A 23,458-nucleotide genomic window follows, 5' to 3' on the forward strand; every position below is an offset into this window, starting at 1 on the left:
AACTTCTTTCTGCGATTTCCTTGGGTTGATAGTTCAAGGACCTCGGAGGCCGGGGGCGGGGACGGGGGCCAAGAAGACGTCTGCCATTAAGCCTTCAGACAGACACAGAGACTTCTCGCCGACGCCCGGGGGGAGTCTCTTTCTACTTTCAGCAACGGAGGCGAGGAGAGGTGCGCGGATTCCAGGCATCTAAAGGGGTACGGGCAGCGCGACGAGAGAGCATTGGTAGCGTGTGCACAGAAGGTGCAAGTGGGAGTAAGGAGCAGGTCAAACAGAATCTTTACCGCAAACCTCAAAGGGAAATGGCAGTAGTTGGACTAAAAAGGCCACTTTGGAGACTACGGGCTGCTCCTCAAATCCTGGCAGCAAATAAGTTTCGTTGCTATGGTTTCGAAGAGGTATAAAAGCCACCACCCAGAACCGAACGTGCTCGGGCTGCTTACATGTGTTGTCACAACCCAGGGCCAGGCAAATTCCTTGGGGGTTTCATCACTCCCTGACCGAACATCTCAGTCCCGGTCCCCCCCATCCCAGAGCAGGCGGGGGTGTGCGCAGGAGATGAAGTCTCGGCCAGCGGACTTATAACGTCCGAGCCTGGTGGCGCCCAGAATTCTCGCACTTTCGCTCCTGAGGCCCAGGGGGGAGCGCTGCGCCCTGGTGGCCGTAGGCGCCGAGAGTGTGCAGGGGCCGCAGGGAAAGGAGTGCGGCGCCTTTAAAGCAAGAGGCGAGGAACCCCCGCCAGGAGGCGTGTCTGTCTCCGCCGCTCCCGCTGCCGCCGCCGCCGCCGCTGCTCCACGGTCTTCGTCTCCGCCGCCGCCGTCACTCGCGCTCGGCGCCCGCGGCTGCGCTCCTCTGTCCGGGAGCAGCAGACTTCCCGCCCGACCTCCTCTGGCTGCTCCTCCCCGAGGACCACCCCTCCCCCTCCCTGCCTACCTCACCCGCAGCGAGAGGTAAGGACTCCCCCCGGTGGGCTCCGCTCGGGGCTGCCTCCCGAGGTGTACGTTCCCACAGGAGGGACCGAGGGTGGGCGAGGGGCTTTTAACGCCTGGAGAGGAAGAAGGCGAACAGCCGCGCGGCGGAGCCCGGTGCGCTCACGGTACCCGCTGGACCGATTCGCTGCGAGTGGCTTTGTCCCGCTCGCCTCAGCCAATTCCCGTCAAGGATGCAACTGGCTCGGTTGGCTGCGGGCGCTCGCGTTCTCCACATAAAATAATTTAATAAGTGGACGTGTCAGGAAGTGGCCTCAGCTACCGGGACTCACGCGAGGCGAAGAGAGACAGATGGCAAGAACCCGTGTGTCTGCCTGCGGGTCTGACGAACTCCCAAGCCTTCATTCCATCCGCCCATTTTCCCATTAACCCTGCTCCTTAGTTCTGTGCTCAAGTACAGACATTCATTTTAACCAGTGCCAGTACCCGGAGCGCCTGAAAAAAAACCAAACAAACAAAAACCCAAAAACTCGGAGGACGTCCCATTAGGGTAAGGGGAGTCACCGGGGTGGATCGTAAACGGCAAAAACTTTTAATGACTCTCATTCCCTGATATTTTTACCTTCAAGGAGTTCTTTACTCAACACCACGACCTAACTGAGACCCCCTAGCTAATGATTTCCAATTAAGGGAATAGGGGACATTAGAAAACTTACTACTACTGTCCTTTTGGTAATACACAGACTACCTTCTAGCACTTCTTCATCTTCATACTGTAAGTATTCTGCCATCAGAAATTCCCTTATGGATTAATTATTACACAAGAGATGATTGATTCATTCCAATCGTAACTAGCCTGTAACTAGTTTAGTTGCTGGAAGGTAGGTAATAATATTTCAATTTTTGATTTGCCTAACTTTTATAGAAACCATTACTGTAACCATCACCGCAGCTTTCAGTGGCCTTAGGAACTTATTAAACAACCAACCGACCAAACAAACAATATGAAACCCACGGAAGGAAAGTGATTGAAAAATAAGTGATGCCTGGAAGTCTTCCCTGTTAGTTTTCTTCTGTTAAAACCCATTGAAGATTGCACAGACTAAAATCTTAAAAAAAGAAAAAAAAAAGCTTCCAGGAAATGTAAAGCTATTCCAATTCAATTTCTTAATTAAGATACACTTCTTTTTGGCATCTAAAAATTAATTAAAACTCTAAATGTCATTAATCATCAATGCAGCAGAATGTTGGTGGAACAGCTGATATGTGTTCAGAATCACAAGGGATTGCATACCATAGCATTCGTAGTTAGGAAGAGTGAAGTGTAAGTATGCAACAGTGTGGTTTTAAGTGATATCAGCCCTGACTTTATTCTCTGGCACCTCTAATGCCACGGATGAACAGCCTGTTTATTTTAGCTTAGTTTCCATACAACAGGCCATATGCATGGAAGAACAGGTCAGGTGTTACTGTGAGATGAGGTGTCTCAAATGTCACGTAACAGCAGGACTTTGGTGACAAGTCAAGTGGAATCTTTAGAAAGAATTCCGTGTGAAACAATTTGAATATAGGTATGGCATGGAAGAACCTTTGCAACACCTTTGAAATTCAGGTTGTCCTGGGATATGTATTTGCTGTCTCTTGCAAAAGGTATAGGCATTGTCTTCTTAAACGTTAGGCTGTAAGGATTGTTACACATTTGTACATGCCCCAGCAGGTGGCAGCTAACTAGAATAAGATTCATTTTCACTGGGAGAATAGAGAACTAAAATTGCTTCTCAAGTAATAGTGCCCAAGAATAAGAGGTCATTAGTGTCAGTAAATATAAAAACAGAGTGAAAGATGAAGCTAATGGCATTTTGTTGTTGTTGGAACAAGCTTTGCATGAACATGATATGCATTTTGTTCTTTGTTAATTTATCATAGGCTTGATATCTCTTCATGTCAGGACCTTCTCTCTCTCTCTCTCTCTCTCTCTCTCTCTCTCTCTCTCTCTGTGTGTGTGTGTGTGTGTGTGTGTGTGTGTGTGTGTGTGTTGAGGCTTACTTTTAGATACAGGTCTCCTCTGTGTGTGCATATATGTATGTACTTGCAGTTTGTCATCTCTGCTTTGACCTTGGAACCTACAGAGCTTTGGCTTCTAGAAATAAATGTTGCCATATGGTTAAAATAGACAAAAGCAAATGTAACTATGGGATAAGGTGTGTAAATCTCACTGTTACTAAATATATGATTCCCTGCCACCAAATAGTGCTTTTTGTTCCTTGAAAAAGGAACAAATTACAAAACTGACACGATTTTTAAAAGAGTTCAGTTTGGTCAGTGAACACTATACAATAACTTTATCAATCATATAGTCTCAGAACTATGATGTCTAGTATCAGTATTGGGGAGAAACTTGTAATAACTTCAAAATTGCCCTACTGTAAGGCATCTTCCACACCATCAGGTCATTCTTTTCTAGTACTCGGAGCGGGGGGGGGGTAATTTTAGGATTTTTGTTGTTTTTGTTTTAGGGTTTTTTTTTTTTTAAAGGGTTGTTTGTGTTTTTGTCCTGGGAGTGAGTGAAGTTTAATTAGAAAGAACAATAATTAGTCTGATTACTCTTGTAACAGATGAAAACTTGAAGGTGGAGAATTCTAAAGCAATAACTAATTGTACATTTTAGAAATGTCTTTAGCCACTGAACATCGATAGCAATAGCATTGATGTTATTCAGTATTCTGAATTCTTAGTGGTCTTTCAGGCATTTTTTAAAAATGAAGAACAGTAGTTTAGTGCTCATGAGGGGATTCACAGTTAATGTAAATGGCTTTTGTAGTAGTATGCCCTGGAAAGGGATGACTATTAGCACATCCTGAGTATGCCAGGCAATCCCAGTAAGTCACACTGAAATATACACACAGCACAGTTGACAAAATAATCCTCTTGACAATGTGAACAATGCAATAATTCAAATTCCCAGACTCTGTGTGGTAGAATTATGCTCATTGTCACTTCAAATGCACATTACCCATTCAATGCACTACTTTCAATGTACTACTCCAGAATAAATCAATGCCTGGAGCGCTGTCCGTGGTCCTGAAGAAAGGTCGTCTCCTATCTTGCAGAAGTTCAGTTAGACAGGTGGAGTTGCTCTCTATGATGCGGAAGTCTTTCAGATTAGTTGATGGATGTAAATGAACCTAATTTAGCATATGTGCAAAATTGGTTCTTTGGGGACCAATTAATAGTAAGAAAAATTTATGATGGACTTTTTACTGTTTAATATACTGGGTAAGAACTTCATGAATCTGGAAGCTTGATCTTTCGCTTTTCCAACGAGACATCCAATAAATAATCCCACATAAACTAAATAGTTTACAATGCTAGATTTAAGTAGAGAAGTTACAACTGTAATGTCAAATGCCATTACATTAACAGAATACGTGAACAAAGAGTTATGGTACATTTTGTTTTCTCAGGTTTCATTACATACTAGCTATACCGCAAAACTGCAGTATTTTGATTAGTCACAACAGAGCATGTTATTTTCAGGTATTATATATCAATCATATTGACAGATGAAAAAACTAAGAATATTTATTTTTGCCCTGGCTGTCATTATTGTATCTGCTAGGATCAAAAAAGAGGGAGAACAAATAGAATAGAAACTAAATGAAACAACAAATACAGACGTGTTGGAGTATACATGTCTTACAAGAGATATTTTATACATGGACTGAAGGAGTCGCTAGATACCCTTGGTTTTTGCACAAGGTGTTCTTTTTAAAGTGCTCAAATAGTCAAATTATTTGATTGAATTGCCTGCTACACTGCAGAACTAGTCATTCATGATACTTATTTTTGACACTGCAGTTATGCCTCCATCTTTAAAGAAAAGTCAGTGCCCACTTAATGCTTTTGCAAAATGTAGCTCTATTTTTAAGTCAGCATTTTATAATATCTTAAGAAAAAATAGAATGAAAAAAATCACTGTGATGGAATGAAAACATTACATCATTTTCTTGCTATCTGGAAGAAATAGTACTCATATCACTCCTTCTTAAAAAAATAGATATTCTTCAAATAAGGTATAATCTTATAATTTTTTCATAAGGTTTAACCTATGCCCTGTTAGTTGGTTGTGAAAAAACAATTATTTTAAAATACAGGTCCAGCACTTTGCCTTTTGTGCTACTTGACCACTTAAAAATATTAATATATAATAATATATTTATTACTAACCATCTGGGTTTCACTTGCTAATGTAAAATATTTGGATTGGATAGTTTTATTTCTATGTCTGGAGTACAGTATATTACCTATTTCAGCAGTAAAATGTATTTTCATGTTAAAAGAATATGTATTTCTGTACTTAAAAAAAATAAATTTCAAAGCCAAGACAGTCACTGCCTAAAGACTCTAAGTAGAACACTAGACAATAAGGCATTTTTAGACTAATTGATACTCAATGTTGCCCAAACTGTGATCCCATATTCTGCCTCTGAAAGAAAAACATATTCAAAAACCTAAAATGAGAAGAAATTTGAGTGTAGGTTATTGAAGCCTTAAGAGTTATACCAACTTAAATATCATTGTCTTTGTATATATGCACAATTATTTTAGATGAGTTAAAAATATGGGTGGGAAAATAGGAATCCCTCATTTTAATTCACACTTTTCCTTCTAAAAGACCACTTGAAGTCTGTTTTTTATTCCTGAGTAGTAATCAAGGAATGTCCACTCAAGTTTTTAAAGACTATCTTAACTTCTGCAATTGCACTCCAATCTGTATTCACTCCTGGGCAAAAAAAAAAAATTTTTTAAGAATATAAACAAGACCTTGTTTCAACCTAAACACAGGTTACATTTGCAGTAAATTCTTCTGCTTAGACCACTTCCTTTTTTTTTTTTTTACAACTCCTAGGCAAAGTGACTTTGATTTAGCTTGTCATTTATTAAAATTCATCAGTTGATTGTACGAAGTCTGCTTGTATACACCAGTCACTCTCTTAGCAAAGACTCTTATGGAAAATAAAAGCACTTTCTCCATGTAAATAAATCCAACTTCTTTCTTGAAACTCAAAGCGGGCGATGAGATCGGTTGCATAAGAGATATTGGGAAGCTCACTGGCAGGGAGCCTTAAGAGGCAAGCAGCTATCTCAATTTTTCTCACTTAATCTTGGCTTCACGTCAGAAGCTGTGCAGCAGTGCAGTAGAATAGGGCCTGGCAAAACCTTTGCGAGCAAAGCGCCTTTTGTGCTGGGACTGTGGCTCGCCACCGACGCTCGGCGGTTTCCAAGGCTGGATTTCCCATTGATTTCCTCCTCCTTTGCTTCCCCAGGCTCGCGCGGCCGGACATTGTGGGTGTGCGTGCTGGATTTCTCCCGGATGCTCCCCGACTAACATGGATGTCCCACCATCCCTTGCAGTGGAAGGTTGCTCCTTGGCGCAGTGAGTGAAGAACATGCAGCGATTGCTAATGGGTTTGGGAAGCGGAGACTCCTTCCTCTCTGTGACCATGCCGTGATCGTGTCTGCGGCCACCACTCGACGCATCCTCATTCCTACCCGAACCGGGAGCCTAACGCTAGATCGGGGAAGTGGGAGCCGCGCGTGTGGACACAGAAACACCATGAAGATTATTTCCCCGATTCTAAGTAATCCAGTCTTCAGGCGCACCATTAAACTCCTGCTCTGCTTACTGTGGATTGGATATTCCCAAGGAACCACACATGTATTAAGATTTGGTAAGATCCCCCATTCCTCTCCATTGCCTGGTCTCCGGCTCCGAGGCAGACGGATGTAAACAGGCGGGTTCCCTCTTACAGGCGGGTGGGCTCAACGTATTCCGACCTGTTCGCTGCTCCATAGCCTCCCGGGGTTTTAAAGAACCGCGTGTGCTTTCCGTTTCGTTTCCTTTTTTCCTTCTTTTATTAAAAAAAATAAATAAATAAAAAATAGCCACGGGAGGATGAAGTGAGAGCCAGTGTGTGGTAGTGGTCGCTGCATTACCTCCACCCCGTAGCCTGAGATGGTGGTGACGCTGGGGGCACAGCCGGCGGTCGCGCCCGCCTGTCTCCGCGGGAGTCTTCCGGGGCTTGGCGGACTGACCGTTCGCGCTGGGGCTGCACGCCTCTCAGCTTGCGGGGCAGACGAGTCAGTACCTGGTAACTCTTTGGCAAGTTGGCGTCTGCCGCTTCGGTCGGGGACCCGGACAGGTCCGCGAGTGGAAGGAGCTCACCCTTTTGATTTCTTTTGTCATCAGACAGCCTTTTAGGCTAATTTCACCGCTCTCCAGTCCTTGGTTGCCTTTTTTGGGGAAACGGCGCTTGTAAAAATGTTGTTGTAAGGTAGTAGGCTCTATTTAGCAAGAGGAGGCTGCTGCTTAGCCGAAGTAAAATAGCGTCCTAAGAAAGGGTTCTGTTTGTTTTTAACTTGTGAGCCCTCCTCTCTCAGCTTTCTTAGAGTCCTGATCTAATGAATGATTAACAGTGGTGATTGGGGAGGAGAGTAGTTGTGTGCGGGAGTCTGAGTGTGCGTCTTTATTTCATCGAGGCATGATAAAAGAGTGGAGTGGCAGTTATATATTAGGGGAATCTATTGCTTTCCTACAGAATCAGGGTTCTTTTAGAGCTCGAAGGAAAATCTAAACGTGGGATTCCTGTGAAAACGCTGGTCAGGAGATTTGCTTGGAGGAAATGAAGCGTGGGCAACGCTCAGCTGCTGTGAATGTCCAATGGAGTTTTAGGAGGAGCAGGACTAGTCAGGGAAAGTTCCCTTAAGTAGATGGGAGTGAGAGAGGAGAAAACCAACTGAGTAAACGCTCCCACAGTGGGAGCCTCCTTTGACAGTTCAAGTGGATTTAGACCAAAGAGTGCAAGAAACCATATAATCCTGAGTATGTGTCTCTGAGATAAAAGCAGATACATTAAGTCAGTCAAATTTAAATCAAACTGATTGCCTGCATCTCCTATTATGTCAACAGCATCTTCTCTCTTTCCTTTTTCCCATGTGCTTTTTCTATAATGATAAAATCTATCATCTCTCTTGGGCTTTGCATTGCCAGGATAGGAATGCTTTTCACATAATAAAAAAAAGGAATCTTAGTCTCCCCTTCCCTTATCCAACACATAAACACCTGGAGTCCAGAAGGCTGGTAATGACAAAGACAGACAACAGGTTATATCCAAATTCCAACTGTTGCAGTTTTGTTTTGTTTTGTTTTTTGTTTTTTGCCTTTTTTTTTTTTTTTTTTTGCTTCATGCCTTTAGATGGTACTTAAGCACGTTGCTCTTAGCAACAAGAGTCCACAGGAATGCTTGTTTCTTTCGATGAGATTAAACAGGTCTCTGTATCATTGGAAATGTGTGTGTGTGTTCAGCTGTTCTCCTTCAAGCATGGCAAATGCTACGGTATGGTAGTTTTGCCCAATATTTTGAGTAGGACAACCTACTTATTTGGAATACTGAGGTATCTTCTGAAATGTGTTTGTGAACGAGTGTGCCTTAGTGTGTTTGCTTGTGGACTGGGTGGGAAAAAAAAAAGAAGACTTGGAGCCGAAAAACTGCCACCAGTACTCAAAAGATTTAATTATTGCTCCTCTGGTCTTGCAGCACAATATTTGCTGAATCATTAGATTGTTACATTCGCTGATCATTTCATATCTTCATATTAAAAATCTTGGCGACTGTAGCAGAGTGTGTAACAGCTCTCCAAAAGAGCTGACACACACACAAAAATATATTTTTCCTAGACCAATGCTTACTAAGAATGTCCTTAAGAAATAGGAGAGTAGGCAAAGACCTTCTCACCAGTGCCTAGATACCCTAAACCAATGGCCCAGTTTCTAGATAACCTGTTATTTTCTCCATTAACTTCAAACATCTTCCACGTGGAGATTGGTTTTCTCTGCTATCCACCTGAGTTATGGGGAAGGACTGTGTATATTGTAATCATTGGACTATTTCCCTGCTTGGGCTATTTGGATGCATTGGTGGGAGTTTTATTTTCTCCTGGGGAAAACATGTTTTGAGTGGACTGGATGGCTGGTTGAGTGTGTATAAGCCACTCTTGAGTAAGGTTATTTTCAACTTTGATTCAAAGGGCCAACCAGAGCCTCATCTTTAGCCTCGTGCCTTGTAAGAGTAGGGTTTGGGGTTTCTGGGCAGTGGCCTGCCAGGTGTGGGTGAGAAGCACTGTCTCTGCTGAAGAGGTGGCAACCAGTCCCTTCCCCACCTCCCCAACCAACTGGGCTTGACTAGGAGCTGCCAACCACCCAGAAACTCTGCCTGGGTGCCATGGCAACTGCTGAATGTGACCAGGAGGCTGCCCCAGCCCCCCTTCCAGTTGGTGGTGGAAAACCACCCTCAAGGGCTCTACGCTGTCCTTACTACCCCTTAACAACCTCCTGCTGCACCACACACACACCCCTGCCCAAGGGCTGTAACTCGACCCTGACCCTGAGCCCTCCTATCAAAGTCTGTGGATTGGGGAGCTGTCAGCACAAGGTGCTGACCTTTGCTGAGTTGCTGAAGGTCTAACGGGTACAAAAAACGCTCTCTCTCTCTCTCTCTCTCTCTCTCTCTCTCTCTCATACACACGTACACACATGCTGGCAAATGCACTCTCGTGAAGCAAGCAACACTTTGGCACAGTGACTCCTCTCTCGTGCCCAAGAAAACTTACGTAGCTATGCCCAGGAGCGCCTCTGTCCGGGGACACCCCTCCCACCCTTACTGGCTCTCACTGAGCTTCACACCCGGGCCTGCTCCTCTTCGCGGGAAGCAAACATCTCGGAGAGAAGGTCTCTGGAGCGCTGACCCTAGGGTGCTTTCCTTCAGCTTTAAGATAGCTCAGGGCAGTGAGGGAAAGGACCTATCTATGGTCAGCTAAAAGTTAACTCCAAAGTGGATGGCTGTTTCCTGTCTTTGATCCTGGCAACGCTCACCTAGGGAGACAATGTCAGGGGACAAAGTGGATACTGGACGGTCAGAGACTGTTTCCCCACTCCAGGTCACATCAGTCATTCTCAGAGCCAGCTTTTCCAGGTGCCTGAGAAGCCTCCAGCCGGGCCTCTCCCCAGGCACAGTAGGTTTCCTCTATGTAAATGAGGCACCTTTGTGTCTCCGCAGCTGCGTGCTCGCTTTGCTTGCAGTTGGTGAGGGCAAAGGCAGGATCTTTCCGTCTTTCCATTTGCGGGGGTGTGGCCCCCAATAGTTTCCCTTCTAAACTACTGCAGCTCTCGGTACTTGAACATTGCTTTTGTTACAGTAGCCTCCCTCTCTTCCTGTTCTGCTCTGACCCCTGCTTCTGGGACAGCATGGGGGTAGAAAGTAGCTCTGTTGGGGCTCGGGACGCTACTGGTACTGGGCTAGCAGTCCCTTTTGTAGTTTGGGAGGCTTTGGCATCTTTGCTAAGTGGTCACTCCTCAAGATACCACTTGTTTCCAATCTTCAAGGTCGAGTTATTTTTCAGTGCTTATCTGAATTGGCATTTAGAACTCCATGCATGTCTTTGTTCGGACATTAACCCAAACTTTCTCCCAGACTCTTGAGCAGCTTCTCCAAGCTAGTCGTGTTGGAGGAGCTAAGCATGTGATATAGGCCATTTCTTTCCTTCAGATGTTTCGACCTAGCTTTTCTTTTAAGCATGTCAGTAGAGTGGCTTTCTTTAAAGGCTTCACAGGCAAGTTCTTCCCTCCGATGCGCTCTGACCTCCTTGCTACTGCGCACTAGCCACCGCTCCATGGCGCAGCACGTAGTCACCTCCCAGCACACAGGCAGAAGGTGAGGACTACTAGGTCAGGGACAGCTCAGATAATAAAACCCACGACGTGAGGAGGAGTGGAAAGAGTCCCTATGGAAATCCCCCTATTTGCTGGACATCTCGAGTGCTCCTAGATATAATAATTAGTAGCAGATGTACTACAACATCAAGGGAGTGAGTGAATTGACTGAGCTTAGAAGCTGCCCCTGTCTACAAGTTCTTTGAAAGAGATTTTTCTTCCTTTGGGAGGTGAGATGGGCGGGAGGGAGGAGTGGCCTTACATCTGGAAGCAGGAAAACTGGCTCTTGAGAGGCGGGGATGGGGGAGTAATAGCGGCTACTGTCTGAAATAGATAAAGCCCGAACACCTGCTCAGCTGAGCTCTGGAAAGCAGGGGAGGGAAATCTTTCCAAGAATTGCCAACACAACGGCCACTAAAAAAATCTGTTTTTCACATAAGTTCTCACTTATTCTTAAAGCTTCAAAGACTAACTCTGATGTGATCCATCAACAGAGGCACACTCATTTCAGGAAACGACTTTGAAAAATGATCTTTTCGTCCTTTAGAAATAACACCCCTTCTCCACCTAGACACATGGAACTCACATTTTCAGGCTTTGTGAGGTTGTCTTTCAGCAGTGAACAGCAGTTTATATGTCAGTAGACATTTCTTCAGACAGACACTTTCTGCTTTGTAGTTTAATTCAAGTGATTATTGCAGTGTGTTCATTCCCTGAATTCTCAAATGACACTGTTTCAACATTTACTCAGCACAGGAAAGTTAATGTGAATTGCTCCCACACAAAGGAGGAACATACTATAGACCAAACATAAGATGTATCATTGATTATCAGAGCCTTTTCAACCCTATTCACCATTAAATAACGTGTTGCCTATGATAAAGATGGCATAATTTTTTATTATCTTTTAATTGTCAAAATTTCTGATACAGAAAATGCTTTGCCCTTTTGTAGTAGAAATTCAAGTGAGAGGAATGCATTTTGTCTTTCTGTTGTTAAGATTTTACTGTGTTATCGTGGCTCCAATTACATTTGTTCCCTGAAAATTGTTGATGTCCATTTTCAGACATCAGAGTAGAAAGCAGTTGACTGTTTTTCAACTGCACTATACTTAAATCATTAATCCACTGCATCCATACTACCTGGGGTTTGTGGGAGACCCTAGGTTTTCCCCAGTAGGGTGGTCTGATGTATTGAAATGGAATTGTTGATTGTCTTGTTTGGGTAGTGAAACATTATCTTCTGTGGGCTTTCAATTTATAGTCCAGTTATCAAGGAACTGGAAATGCTTCAAATGAATCTTACACCCTAAATCTTAGCATGAAAAGTAAGGTCAAAAGCCACTGAAAGAAAAGGAAATAGGTGCACATCATCATTATTGACTGGTCTAGATTAAACACCAAAGAGGAAGATTTCAATCTGATAACGTCATAGGCCTTCCTGTTTTTCTTTGCTGCTTCTGCTGACAATTTTGTAAGGTAATTAAATTGGCTGATTGAAGTCACGGTGGTCATGGGGCGATAAAGACCATTTGGATTTAATGGAATTTAAAACAACAGAGCACTGAACACAACTCTTACAGAACAAGAATTTTAATGGCCCATTCCGGGTGCTGACTAAATAGAATGCCCTTAACAAGTTTAATCGAAAGGGCAAGGCAGATTAGCACTATATAGTCTTTATGGTTGAAGATTGGGGAATTAAAATTATCCCTTTAAAAGACTCATTAATGCATTATCAAGATTTAATGTAGGTTAAATAAGCTTTCTTTGGATCTTCATCATATATGTGAACCTAGGCTTAGGAGCAAGTTTCAATAAGGAAATATTTTTGAGAGCTGAGCTAATAAGTTGAATTATATGCCTCTTATTTCAAATGCAGAAGACATTTAAAATTCTTTGATAGTATATAGGGTGTTGAGGGTAAGTGTTGATGAATTCTTTCTTTTCTGTAACGGAAAAGAACGAATTTAACTTTTTGTTTAAAGTTTCATCATTGGTAGTTTTTTGTTTTTTATTTTTAAACAAACCTTGTCTATAGTAAAGAGACTACAGAGGTAATAAAGAAATTCTCAATATAGTCATAGGTATTTGATATTTTATGTTGTCTTTTTAATCCTGTCCGCTCCTTTTTTTTTCTACTGAAAATTCTGCATTCAGGTTACCATACTTTATTCCATTCAGGTCCCTTCTGCCCCAGAAAAAGTGCAGTTCCCTGCTTTACACTGGCAACACTAAAGGACAGCCAGTCCCAGGGTAAAAGTCAAGCCTCAGTCCATTATAAGATTGTTCACCTCTGTAACTGTTTCTTTCCTTGTGGAATTGTCTACTCAAAGTTGTCCATTCCTTTGATTATTCCAGAAAAACCTGAAACCTATGTTTTCATATAAAAATCTGTGAGATTTTCATTGCACACAATTTTAAAAATTGTTTAAAAAATTCTGAGTTGATGAAATCGAAACAGCAAGTAGCCCAGAGGTCACCAGTTTTCACCCTCCAGTCCACCTCACATTCTGCATGTTCTCTAAGGAACACATACTTTATTTAACTCTCCCTTGATCCCCCAACAAGTAAGGCTTATTTGTCTCTTGCCTCACACCTTTAGGGCCAAACATTTCATATTGTTGTATTTTCAAGCAACAATTAGCTTATCTGATAAAACCAATGTGAGTGGGAGATTAGAGGAGACCTTTAAAATCTTTCTGCAAGTTTTTTTTTTTTTTCATGTTATTTTTATATTTGGGCTTTTGACACTCCTCTGCATTTATGGCACCATTCAAATATAGTATTTGATTATAGATTGATTTAAACCATTCACTTTCTTAACCAAAAACTCAACATGCTTCTTTGAATTTAATGGAGAGCCAGGTCACTAGACAGCAGGGGTTATGTGTGAAGATCTGAAAGAGTCTGGGGAGGTTGTGGCTTTCAGATCTTTTCCCCACTGATACATGTAATCCTCTCCATCTTTCCTTTTGGTTACACATCTGCCCTCTTCCGTGGCCTTGTTGTAAGACAAGTATATTCTGGAAGGGAGAGCACATAGTCCCTAGACTGTAAAGTTAGGATGAGTTTATTAGATTGATCGATTCTGTCTGTGACAGAGATACTCAGATACAAAAGAGAATACCCGGTGCCTAAGGGAGTGCAGAGTGATTAGCACTGATGTGAGGGGGAGGCTGAGAAAACCGAAATCAAATGCCATTTGATACACAGTCTTTCCTAGATTCACAGCAGACATCTCAGTGCTTTTTAAATTGATCTTTTTGCTTGTATTTGTCCAAATCTCTGAGCATATGTGATTATTTCAGATGAGATGTCAGTGATATTCTTACATCGACATACCTCTTTCCAATCAAATGGATCTTTAAATGCTTTGCCTTTACCCTTTTACATCAACAAACTACTTTTCTGTCATTGAACTAGAGCAAGTATTTGTAAGATGTTACCTCTAATTCCCATTTCAATCTCCGTCTCAGTCTTACTCTGAGTCCTTAACCTATCAGGATGGGAGTATTGCTCAATTAAATGATCAAATAAGCAAAACAAATATTAAAGAAATTTTCTGCTTCAGTAAAGTCATAGGTATTTGATCTATTTTATGTTGTCATTTTAATATTGCCCTTCTTTTTGCCAACTGATGCTTCTGTATTCAGTTTATCTTAACTTTTAATGGAGGCCACCCTCCTTGCCCAGAACGAATTTAACTTTTTGTTTAAAGTTTCATCATTGGTAGTTTTTTGTTTTTTATTTTTAAACAAACCTTGTCTGTAGTAGAGAAACTACAGAGGTAATAAAGAAATTCTCAATATAGTCATAGGTATTTGATATTTTATGTTGTCTTTTTAATCCTGTCCCCTCCTTTTTTGGGGGGGGGATGAAGGAAAACTATAGAATCCCATAATATCTAAACCAAAGGGGGCTTTAGATGTCATCAAGTCTAGTGTATAAGCTTAGCGATGAATTGCCAAGAGCAGTTAAATAGCTTGCTCCATAGATAATTAGTGTCATATTTTACACAAAACATGAATATTCTGACTGCCAGTTTAGTGATGTTTTTCAGTGAATTATGCTATTTTTTCAGTGTAGCCTCTGATTCTCTGTGCTTTGTATCAACTTTAGGAAGAGCCACTGATTCTGATAGTTCCCCTAGACATTTGCCTACTTTGTTTTCTTCACCTCTTCTTTCATAGCACATTATCTTATAGATTATCCCTTTTCTCTTTTTCTCCTTTTTTGGCTCTCTCAATTCCCCTCTCCTGTGTCTGCCAAGATCCTCTGTCTCCCCGTGTCCAATGCTTTAACCACTTTCATTCATATAATAAACAGTAATTGAGTACATATTATGTATCAGGGAACTAGAAATCTAAGACCCAGCTTCTGCCTCAAGGAGTTTGTAGTCCAATTAAAGAAAAAAATATATATGGAGAGAAAGAGAGAGAGAGAGAGAGAGAGAGAGAGAGAGAGAGAGAGGTGCAGAAAATATATACAATAGTTAGTTAAAGGAGATTATTGTGAGTTTGAATTTTTTATAGAAAATAAGGACTCTGGCTGGGGCCTATAAAAAATTGTGTGATAGGGAAGGTGGGGGTGGGGTGGGGAGATGTGTCATTGGCAAAATACTAAGCACAAGAAAAGGAATTTTGTCAGAAATTAAGAAGGTGAGCCCTGGAACAGGGAATGGACTAGTTCTATTCTGCTATCTATTTTTCTATATGGAAGGTAGATAAAGCTTTGCTTTTTCAAAGTTTTAATGTTTAGGTTGTAGGATTTGGACTCCTGTATGTAGCCTCTGGAAAACCATTGAAGGTGAAAGGATGAGATTTACTTAGTGTACAGCAAGCAGTCAAGTGGTCTTTCAGTCTGCTGTTTGTGTTTTATGAAGAATAAGTAGATCTCTCTTCTCTGTCTTACTGAAATGAAAGCAAAGGACCCATCCTCGTCCTTGATCATTGAAGCCTTTAAGAAGTTCTTGGTCTGGGATCACAGATACCTCTGAAGCAAAATCCTGAAATGGAATAAAGTAATGTCCTTGTAACATATGGCCATATCCCATGATTAAGCAAGGAAAAGTTTCTAGTTAATCTAAAGAAAAATGCATTGGTGGAAAATTTAATACGAGTACTGTTAGCTTCATTGGGGAATAAAAATAAATTGCCTTCAAGAAAACTTTCAATGTTTTATGTAGATAATGTCTATCTCCATTACTTGAAGCATTATATATATATACATATATATGTAATTATAGTTTATATAATAAAAACATATTACATAATGATTATATAAAATTTCAAATCAGAATTAAAATTTAAGTTAAAATTAAAAACAATTTTCATAGAATAGATTTATTGTTAGTAATATTTTCCAATTCTACATGAACTCAGGACCTAAGACTCTGAATTTAGTTGTTTGAGTTATGAATTTTACTCTTGACTTTGTCATCTAGTGATCATAAATTAGGACAAATAATTAAATTCCACTGAGCCTTGACTTCCATTTCTATAGAATGGGTATTGTTTGCTATGTGTCTATCTTCCAAGGATAATATTATAATTAATAGGAAAATGTATAGAACTCCAAACTTAAAAGCAGAAAAGGACTTTTGTAATTGAAAGTGTAATTGTTTATTTACTATATATGTGTGAAACAAAGTAATGTTTGTTAATTTCATGTATATTCAACCTCTTAAACTGTACATAAACATTTAAGATAGTCTGTCTTTTTTATTTTTATTTTATTTATTTTAAAAAAAAAATTTTTTTTTTCCAACGTTTATTTATTTTTGGGACAGAGAGAGACAGAGCATGAACGGGGGAGGGGCAGAGAGAGAGGGAGACACAGAATCAGAAACAGGCTCCAGGCTCTGAGCCATCAGCCCAGAGCCCGACGCGGGGCTCGAACTCACAGACCTTGAGATCGTGACCTGGCTGAAGTCGGACGCTTAACCAACTGCGCCACCCAACTGCGCCACCCAGGCGCCCCTAGTCTGTCTTTTTTAAATTACTCTCAAATACTCTTCTTCAGAATGCACTGGAAGTTATTACAAACACATTGAAAAGGATTTATTATCTAATAGAACAAACATTTTCTGAGTTGGTGGTTTTATAGAAAAGCAACTCAATAGTTTCTGTTTCTTCTATAACATCAGGAGTTTGATTGGCATTATCCAATATCCAGAATACAAGTAGGAATTACAGCTAAATTACAGCTAAAACAAAAAATAATAAGCAAAGAAACAATGCTAGGTCCTTCAGTTTAGCATTTTTCACAACTGCATAGTTTTTCTAGTTTGTATTCACAAACATTTTCTGGAAAGCTCTATCTGATTTCCTATATACTTCATTCATCCATGAATGAAACCATCATTTGCCCATGATGAACTGCTGGCTGTTAGTGAAGTTTTGTATTTCAAGTCACACAAGTGACTGTACTTGATCCATTTATGTTGATTCAAGAAAGTTCCATAAACACTCAGATTTGTTACAATTGTTTGGGATAGATAAGTAGGACTTTTCTATGATTACACTGGCATCTTTATCAAGGAGCTGTGTTAGGCAGTCTTTCTGGGGCTTACTTTTTAAGGCATAAGATAGACTTTGGTGCCACCCTTACATCATTAACTTCACCATCTTTCTCAAGGTGTTTCTGACTTCCTTGGGCTCTTTTTCCCCCCAGATCTAACCCAGTGTTGAGGTCTCAGCATAGAAGTGGATAGAGGTAGAGATGAAGATGCCTCCTTCTCCCCCGACAGCCACATTAGAGAATCCAGGGAACCATTTGGGAAAGTTTTATAATACACGTTTATATTTGGAATTTTTTAAAAGTTTTCAAAACTTCAAAATATAAAATTTATTAGGAAAATTTCTTGGATGTTGAGGATGATGAGGTTCTGCATCAGTGATTCCCAGCCCTCAAGAGTAGGATGAAGGAGAGACAGTCTCAAGATTTTTATGACAATCTATAGGAGGAAGGGATGAAATACAGGTTGAGAAACACTTTCCTATTTTAAGTCTTGGGGTTTCCTGGAAGCAGCCTCCTACCATACGAGAGCTAATGCTGCAATAGGTAAAGATTAGTTGAGTTCTTGCCTCCAGGGGGTGAAGGACAGAGCTGTCCTGAGATTCTATGTTGATCCCTCAGGAAGCCTTCCTGGAGATCAGGGGTAACGTTCAAATCACTCATCTTCAGCTACAGAAATGTACCCCAAGATACATTTCTCGTCATTTTGCTATGCCATACCTCGACTGTCCTTTAAGATCTGGACCAAGTTTTGCTTCCTCCAAAGGGTCTGTTTCTAGGTAGGGATCCTGTAAGATAAATTTAAGCATTGGCAGCAAACTTTGATCAAATCAATGGCTCCCACATCTTGTTTTACTCAGAATGGAAGGAGCTTTAAATAATTTAGATTCCTGGTTCCTAAACCTAGGTATTTTATGGATTAAAATATTTCATTTTTCACAACTGCATAGTTGTAGTACCTTTGCTTTTTGCCTTCTTCTTTTTTTCTTTTTTCTTTTTCTTTTTCAGAAAATTCCTAAGAAACAAAACTCCCAGGCTGGTTGAAAATAACTTATGGAGCTAGATACTCCAAAGAGTTTTGAACTTAACATTTACAATTCCTCTGTTTATAATGGGCAGATGTATCAGTTTTCTGGATTGACAGTTAATAATCATGACTAGACTGTGTAAAACAATGAGTAAATCTTGTAGATAAGTGTTGTGCCTTAGATATTTTGTTATTCCTCACACCATATATAGTGTTGGGCTCTCAGCATACCACTGAAGAGCTGACTGATTCTTTAAAATCCAAGCATTTAGAATATTCATACTCACATAACTGAGCCCCCAGCCCAAAGGGACCTTAAACAGGTGTTATTTTATAAATAATGTCTAAGATGATGTATAGTTGTGGGAACTTTCCTTCTTAACCTCCTACCAAAAGAGCCCCTGATAAATCAATTTATATTCTTGTTTCCCCAAAATCTATCAGAAAAAATTCTAGTAGACAGCTGGTCTAGTTGAGAGGACAGTGACTCAGTTGCCATGAATACATGAATGCAAATGGCCTAGGATCTAGGCTAAAAATAGAGTCCAGCCTAGGTGGTGTTCATTACAAGCCTCTTGGACAATACGATGCTCACCCTTACCTCCAGCTTCATTGCTCTGATTATAGTATCTGGGTCATTGTTAGATCATGGAGCCAAAAGCTGAAACCTAGACACAATGTTTGAAATGAAACCAGAATGTTCTTATCTTTATTTAAGATAAGATAGGCATTGCCAATAATTATATATGCCACTTTAGCATTAAAACTTATAATATCTTGGGACGCCTGGGTGGCTCCATTGGTTAAGCATCTGACTTTGGCTCAGGTCATGATCTCATGGTTTGTGAGTTCGAGCCCTGCGTTGGGGTCTGTGCTGAAAGCTCAGAGCCTGGATCCTGCTTTGGATTCTGTGTCTCCCTCTCTGTCTCTGCCCCTCCCCCACTTGTGCTCTCTCTCTGTCTCTCAAAAATAAATAAATAAATGTAAAAAAAAATTTAAAAAAAACCATAATATCTTTATCTGTCCAGATTATTGGTATCTAAGTATTTTCAATATTTATTGCCTACTAGGTAAAGCATCAGCTTATTAAGTGTATTTTCCTAATTTAACTTGCCTTTTGGGAGACTATACAGACTGTACAGAAGACACCTTATTGATGGTACAATTTAAAAGTAGTACACTATATTGGTTAGATAGTGTAATGTATTCAAATCATCATAATCACATGCTAATCAAAATTTTAAGATAAATATTGAAGAAATTATCAGAATAAGTTTACTATCCCTCAGTTTATATTTTAATTGGGCTTAACTATGTTTACCAATGTGTGTTAAAATATTTTAAATTCTTTTAATTATAATAGTTTAGAGGGGATTTAACAACTGAGAACATGTAAATATATAATTTCAGAAAAATATATCTAGTAGTATACAGTTATCTGGAAGACAAATTATGAAAAATTCTTTTATATGACATGAATTTCACAGTAAGTTTTATTCATATATGTGCCAGAATTACTATGCCTTCAACCTCTCCTACACATTTGTGTAGGATGAAATTATAAATATGTAGGATATATGAAATGTTCACAATAGAGAAAAAATTAATACATTTACATTTACTCAAGGATGCTCATTTATTGGCTTTAGGCAGGAGCCTTTGACTTTATTAAACTTGACAGCCAGAAGTAAATATTAATGGAAGAGAATTTCTCAAAGTTCTTTGTATTTTGTATATCTTTCATTTCTTAGCAGGTAGCCAGACTACATCAGCATTTTAAATACAAACAAGGATAGAATCTTAGCTAAGGTTTCTAAGTCCATATTTTGTAAGTGGAGAGAATTTTAACCCTCCAATTTGTTTATCATTCTTCTGTACTGTATATATTATAAGGCCACTAAGCTTGAATATTAAAAGGATCACTATGTATTAATAAGAAAAAGTCCTATTTAGTACAAGTAATCTCTCTTCCTCTCTTTTAATCCAATTATTCTTCAAGAATGAGTGATTAAATTGTTTATAAGGAGATAAAATAATGCTTTATACTGTGGTTGTAAGGAGGATGCTGAAAACTTTCTATCAACTCTCAATTTTCACCTAATTTTTAATTTAAATTGCAATTCAGTTCACCAAGTATTTATTCAGCATTGGTATCTGGTCTAGTTCTTTGATTGTTGACATAATATAATAATTGGGAAGTAAGATATAATTAAAGCTTCAGTAAGTATGAAAATTTCTCTAAGATATGGCTGATTATTTAAAAAAATGCATGAAGGTTCCTAATGATGTTCTGCTTTTACTGATAGGCAACAAGATGTATGTTTTTTTTCAATTCTATACTATAGGTTCTATTTCAATATTTAATTTCAATACCTTGCTAGAATTGGAGATCCACCTTATTGACCTTTAAGATATTTACATTTAGGTTGATATAATTCATCAAAATGAATATATATGGAAATTACTTTCCTTTAATATTTAGAGTATACACTCTAATATATATATATCTTGTAATATATTGCATATTTCTAATATCTATCTAGATATATATACATGTATATATTATCTAGAGATAAATATGTATCTTTCTATATCTCTAGATAGATATCTCTAGATAGATATATATAGAGAGATAGATATCTGTGATATTTGTGTCTCTGTGCAAGCTACCAGTACTCCAGTTCATTATCCATTCACTCTTTTGGTCATTCATTTAACAAATGTTTAATTGATTACCATATGCCAGATACTGTACTAGGCTCTAGGACATTTAAGAATTTGAAAGTAAAAGGAACATTGTCTCTGCATGTTGGATCTCATATTCTATAGGTATAGGTAGCTGAATAAAAGAAAATTACAAAACAATGTGACAAGTCCACACAGTAATAGGTAAATAAGTATTATAAGATGGAGAGAAACATCTAGCTGCATCTACAAGGAGGGGTTTCTAAAATGTGTTGTTTGCACCTTTCTCTGACTTGTGATCCACTGAAGTTTTACTCTGAAATTCCATTGTTAATATCAGATTAGGATGGCTGTACTATGTGTGTTCCTTGTCTCCACTGGCCCCAACCCCAGAAATCTTTAGCTGAGCCTCCTGTCTCAAATCATAGTGATGCCATTAATGTATTTCTTTTGTGTACACATACACAGACAGACAGAGGCAGGTTTAGAGACAGAGGAGGAGAACTAGTCTAAATTATTTTAAGTATTTGAGTACTATATTAGTTAGGATTTATACTCAGTGACGTATCACAGAAATATCTCTCCACTCTCTAGAAAATCAAAACAAAACAAGGTAGATGTTCACTTCTCTTTCACACACAAGTCTAGATTTGGGTAGTCCAGGGATGATATAGTAGATCTATAGCTTTCTGGGGTCTACAGTGTTTCCAGTCCTCTAGTCTAGCATATATATCTGTCATCTAATGTGACCTTTCTCATGGTCTAAAGTGGAGCTCTAGTGATCTCGTGCACCTTCACAACAGCAAGATTGACAGACACGTCCTGGATGTTGTACACACCATTTTACCTCACATCCTACTAGCAGGAACTTAGTCATATGGCTACCCTGGACACACAGGAAGCTGAGTGGTAGCCTTGTTACAGGAAATGTGAACAGCTGAAAATGTCAGGGTCTATTCCTATAGAAGACGTGGAGAGTGAATATTGAAGGAACCACTGGTATTCTCTGCCACAGGCATCCAATTAAACATTTTAGGAAGGAACTTAGTTTTAAACTTTATGTGTGTGTGTAGTCATAAAGCAATGCTTTGTAGCACATTTGGAGAATATAGAGAAGTGTAAACATGAAAATAAAACCTCTGATAATTATGACATTGAGTCCAAACCACAATTGTTATTTTGTTTCTATTTACTAGCTTTCTAAAAAACATTAAAAGAAAATGCTTTAGTTGATTATCAGAGTAACACCTATTTATTGCAGAAAATAGAACATATATAGAAAATTGTAATTATATATCACTTATTACCTCACCATAGTGACATTTTGAGATTTAACCTTGAATCTTAATGTACATCTTTGTTACTTTTTTTTTTTTTTTACTCAGCAGTTTATTGGGATGTTTTTCTGTCATCAAATATTTTTATTTAGCAATTTTCAACAGTGTCTGACTTTCCATTGCATAGATGCTTATCGTTTATTAACCAGTCCCTCTATTATAGGGTCATGAGCTTGGGTTTTGGGTTCAGACATAGAGTTTGAACTTGACCCTGCTGCTTTGAGCTATATTATTGGCACGTGTTGCTGAGTCTTCCTAAGTTTTAGTTTCCTTACCTGTAAAATGGGAATATTAATATTATCCACCATATACAGTTATTCTTGGGATTAAAAGAGATATAATACACATGTAGTGCTTAGTGACATGCCTAGCATGAATATATAAGTGTTAATATAATCAGTCAATCATTTAATTTTGCCCATAGAGTACTTGATTTCTCTAATTGGTTCAGGCTCATATAGATCAGAAACTTGTAGATCTTTTACTATTCTCACAAGGGTGGTTGGACCCCACAGAAGTCTTGTGAGGTCTTTCAGGCCAGTGGTGTGCCCTTTTAGAACATGAGGGGCCAGATGGACAACCAGAATCCAGTAGACCATTAAACAGGTAACATATAAATATCATGGTCTTTCTCTGCAGTTATAGGGTAGGCCTGACCCTCTCTGCCTGCTTCCAGTGCTGAGGCCCCACAGCACTGATGATGAAGTAGGGTGAGGGAGGGCCAGTGATGGTTTCAAAGCCCTCCTCCCTCTGCTTTCTGATTTGCTAAGCAAATTCCAGGTGTTTTACTTGCTAATCACATTATCATCCCTGATGCTTAATTATTTTCTATAGGGAAATAGAGATGTTTGGGGCTTTCAGGAAATTAAATTGAACTTCAAAAGCCACTTCCACTAACAATTAACATTTTGAAATGGTAATTCCTCAGGGTTTTTTGCTAGGTTAGTTTACCCAGTTTTTTTTTTTTTTTTTTTTTTTTTTTAAGGGCATTCTCTTAAATAGTAGATTTATTTGTTCTATTTATTTGAGATTATATATATATTTTAAACTAGACATGTTAAGGCTTCATAAATCCCTAGTAAAATGGAATAAAAATGTGTGGCTGGGGCCTTTACGCCAGAATAATGCTGTGATCTACAGAGTGAGAAATTGTAGGTGATCATCTGAGTTCTATATTTGAGAGGAGCTTATTA

General features: G+C 39.5%; 1 protein-coding gene across 6 annotated transcripts in view; it reads left to right on the top strand.

Moving 5' to 3' along the window:
* The first annotated feature begins 668 nt into the window (after positions 1-668).
* The window catches only part of GRIK2 (glutamate ionotropic receptor kainate type subunit 2), a 670,394-nt gene continuing 647,604 nt past the window's right edge, over positions 669-23,458 (top strand). For 3 of the 6 annotated variants that reach the window (XM_086707501.1, XM_086707504.1, XM_086707503.1), the window contains exons 1-2: positions 670-950; positions 6,257-6,661. In XM_086707501.1, coding sequence (XP_086563627.1) covers positions 6,547-6,661 — 115 coding nt within the window. In that variant the 5' untranslated portion in view covers positions 670-950; positions 6,257-6,546. Of the gene's footprint in view, positions 951-6,256; positions 6,662-23,458 lie in introns of all 6 variants that reach the window. The other 3 variants (XM_086707502.1, XM_086707499.1, XM_086707500.1) reach the window with 3 other exon arrangements.

The sequence above is a fragment of the Puma concolor genome, chromosome B2 (assembly GCF_028749965.1).
Source record: "Puma concolor isolate L17-30 chromosome B2, mPumCon1.1.hap2, whole genome shotgun sequence".
In the NCBI taxonomy this organism is placed as follows: domain Eukaryota; kingdom Metazoa; phylum Chordata; class Mammalia; order Carnivora; family Felidae; genus Puma; species Puma concolor.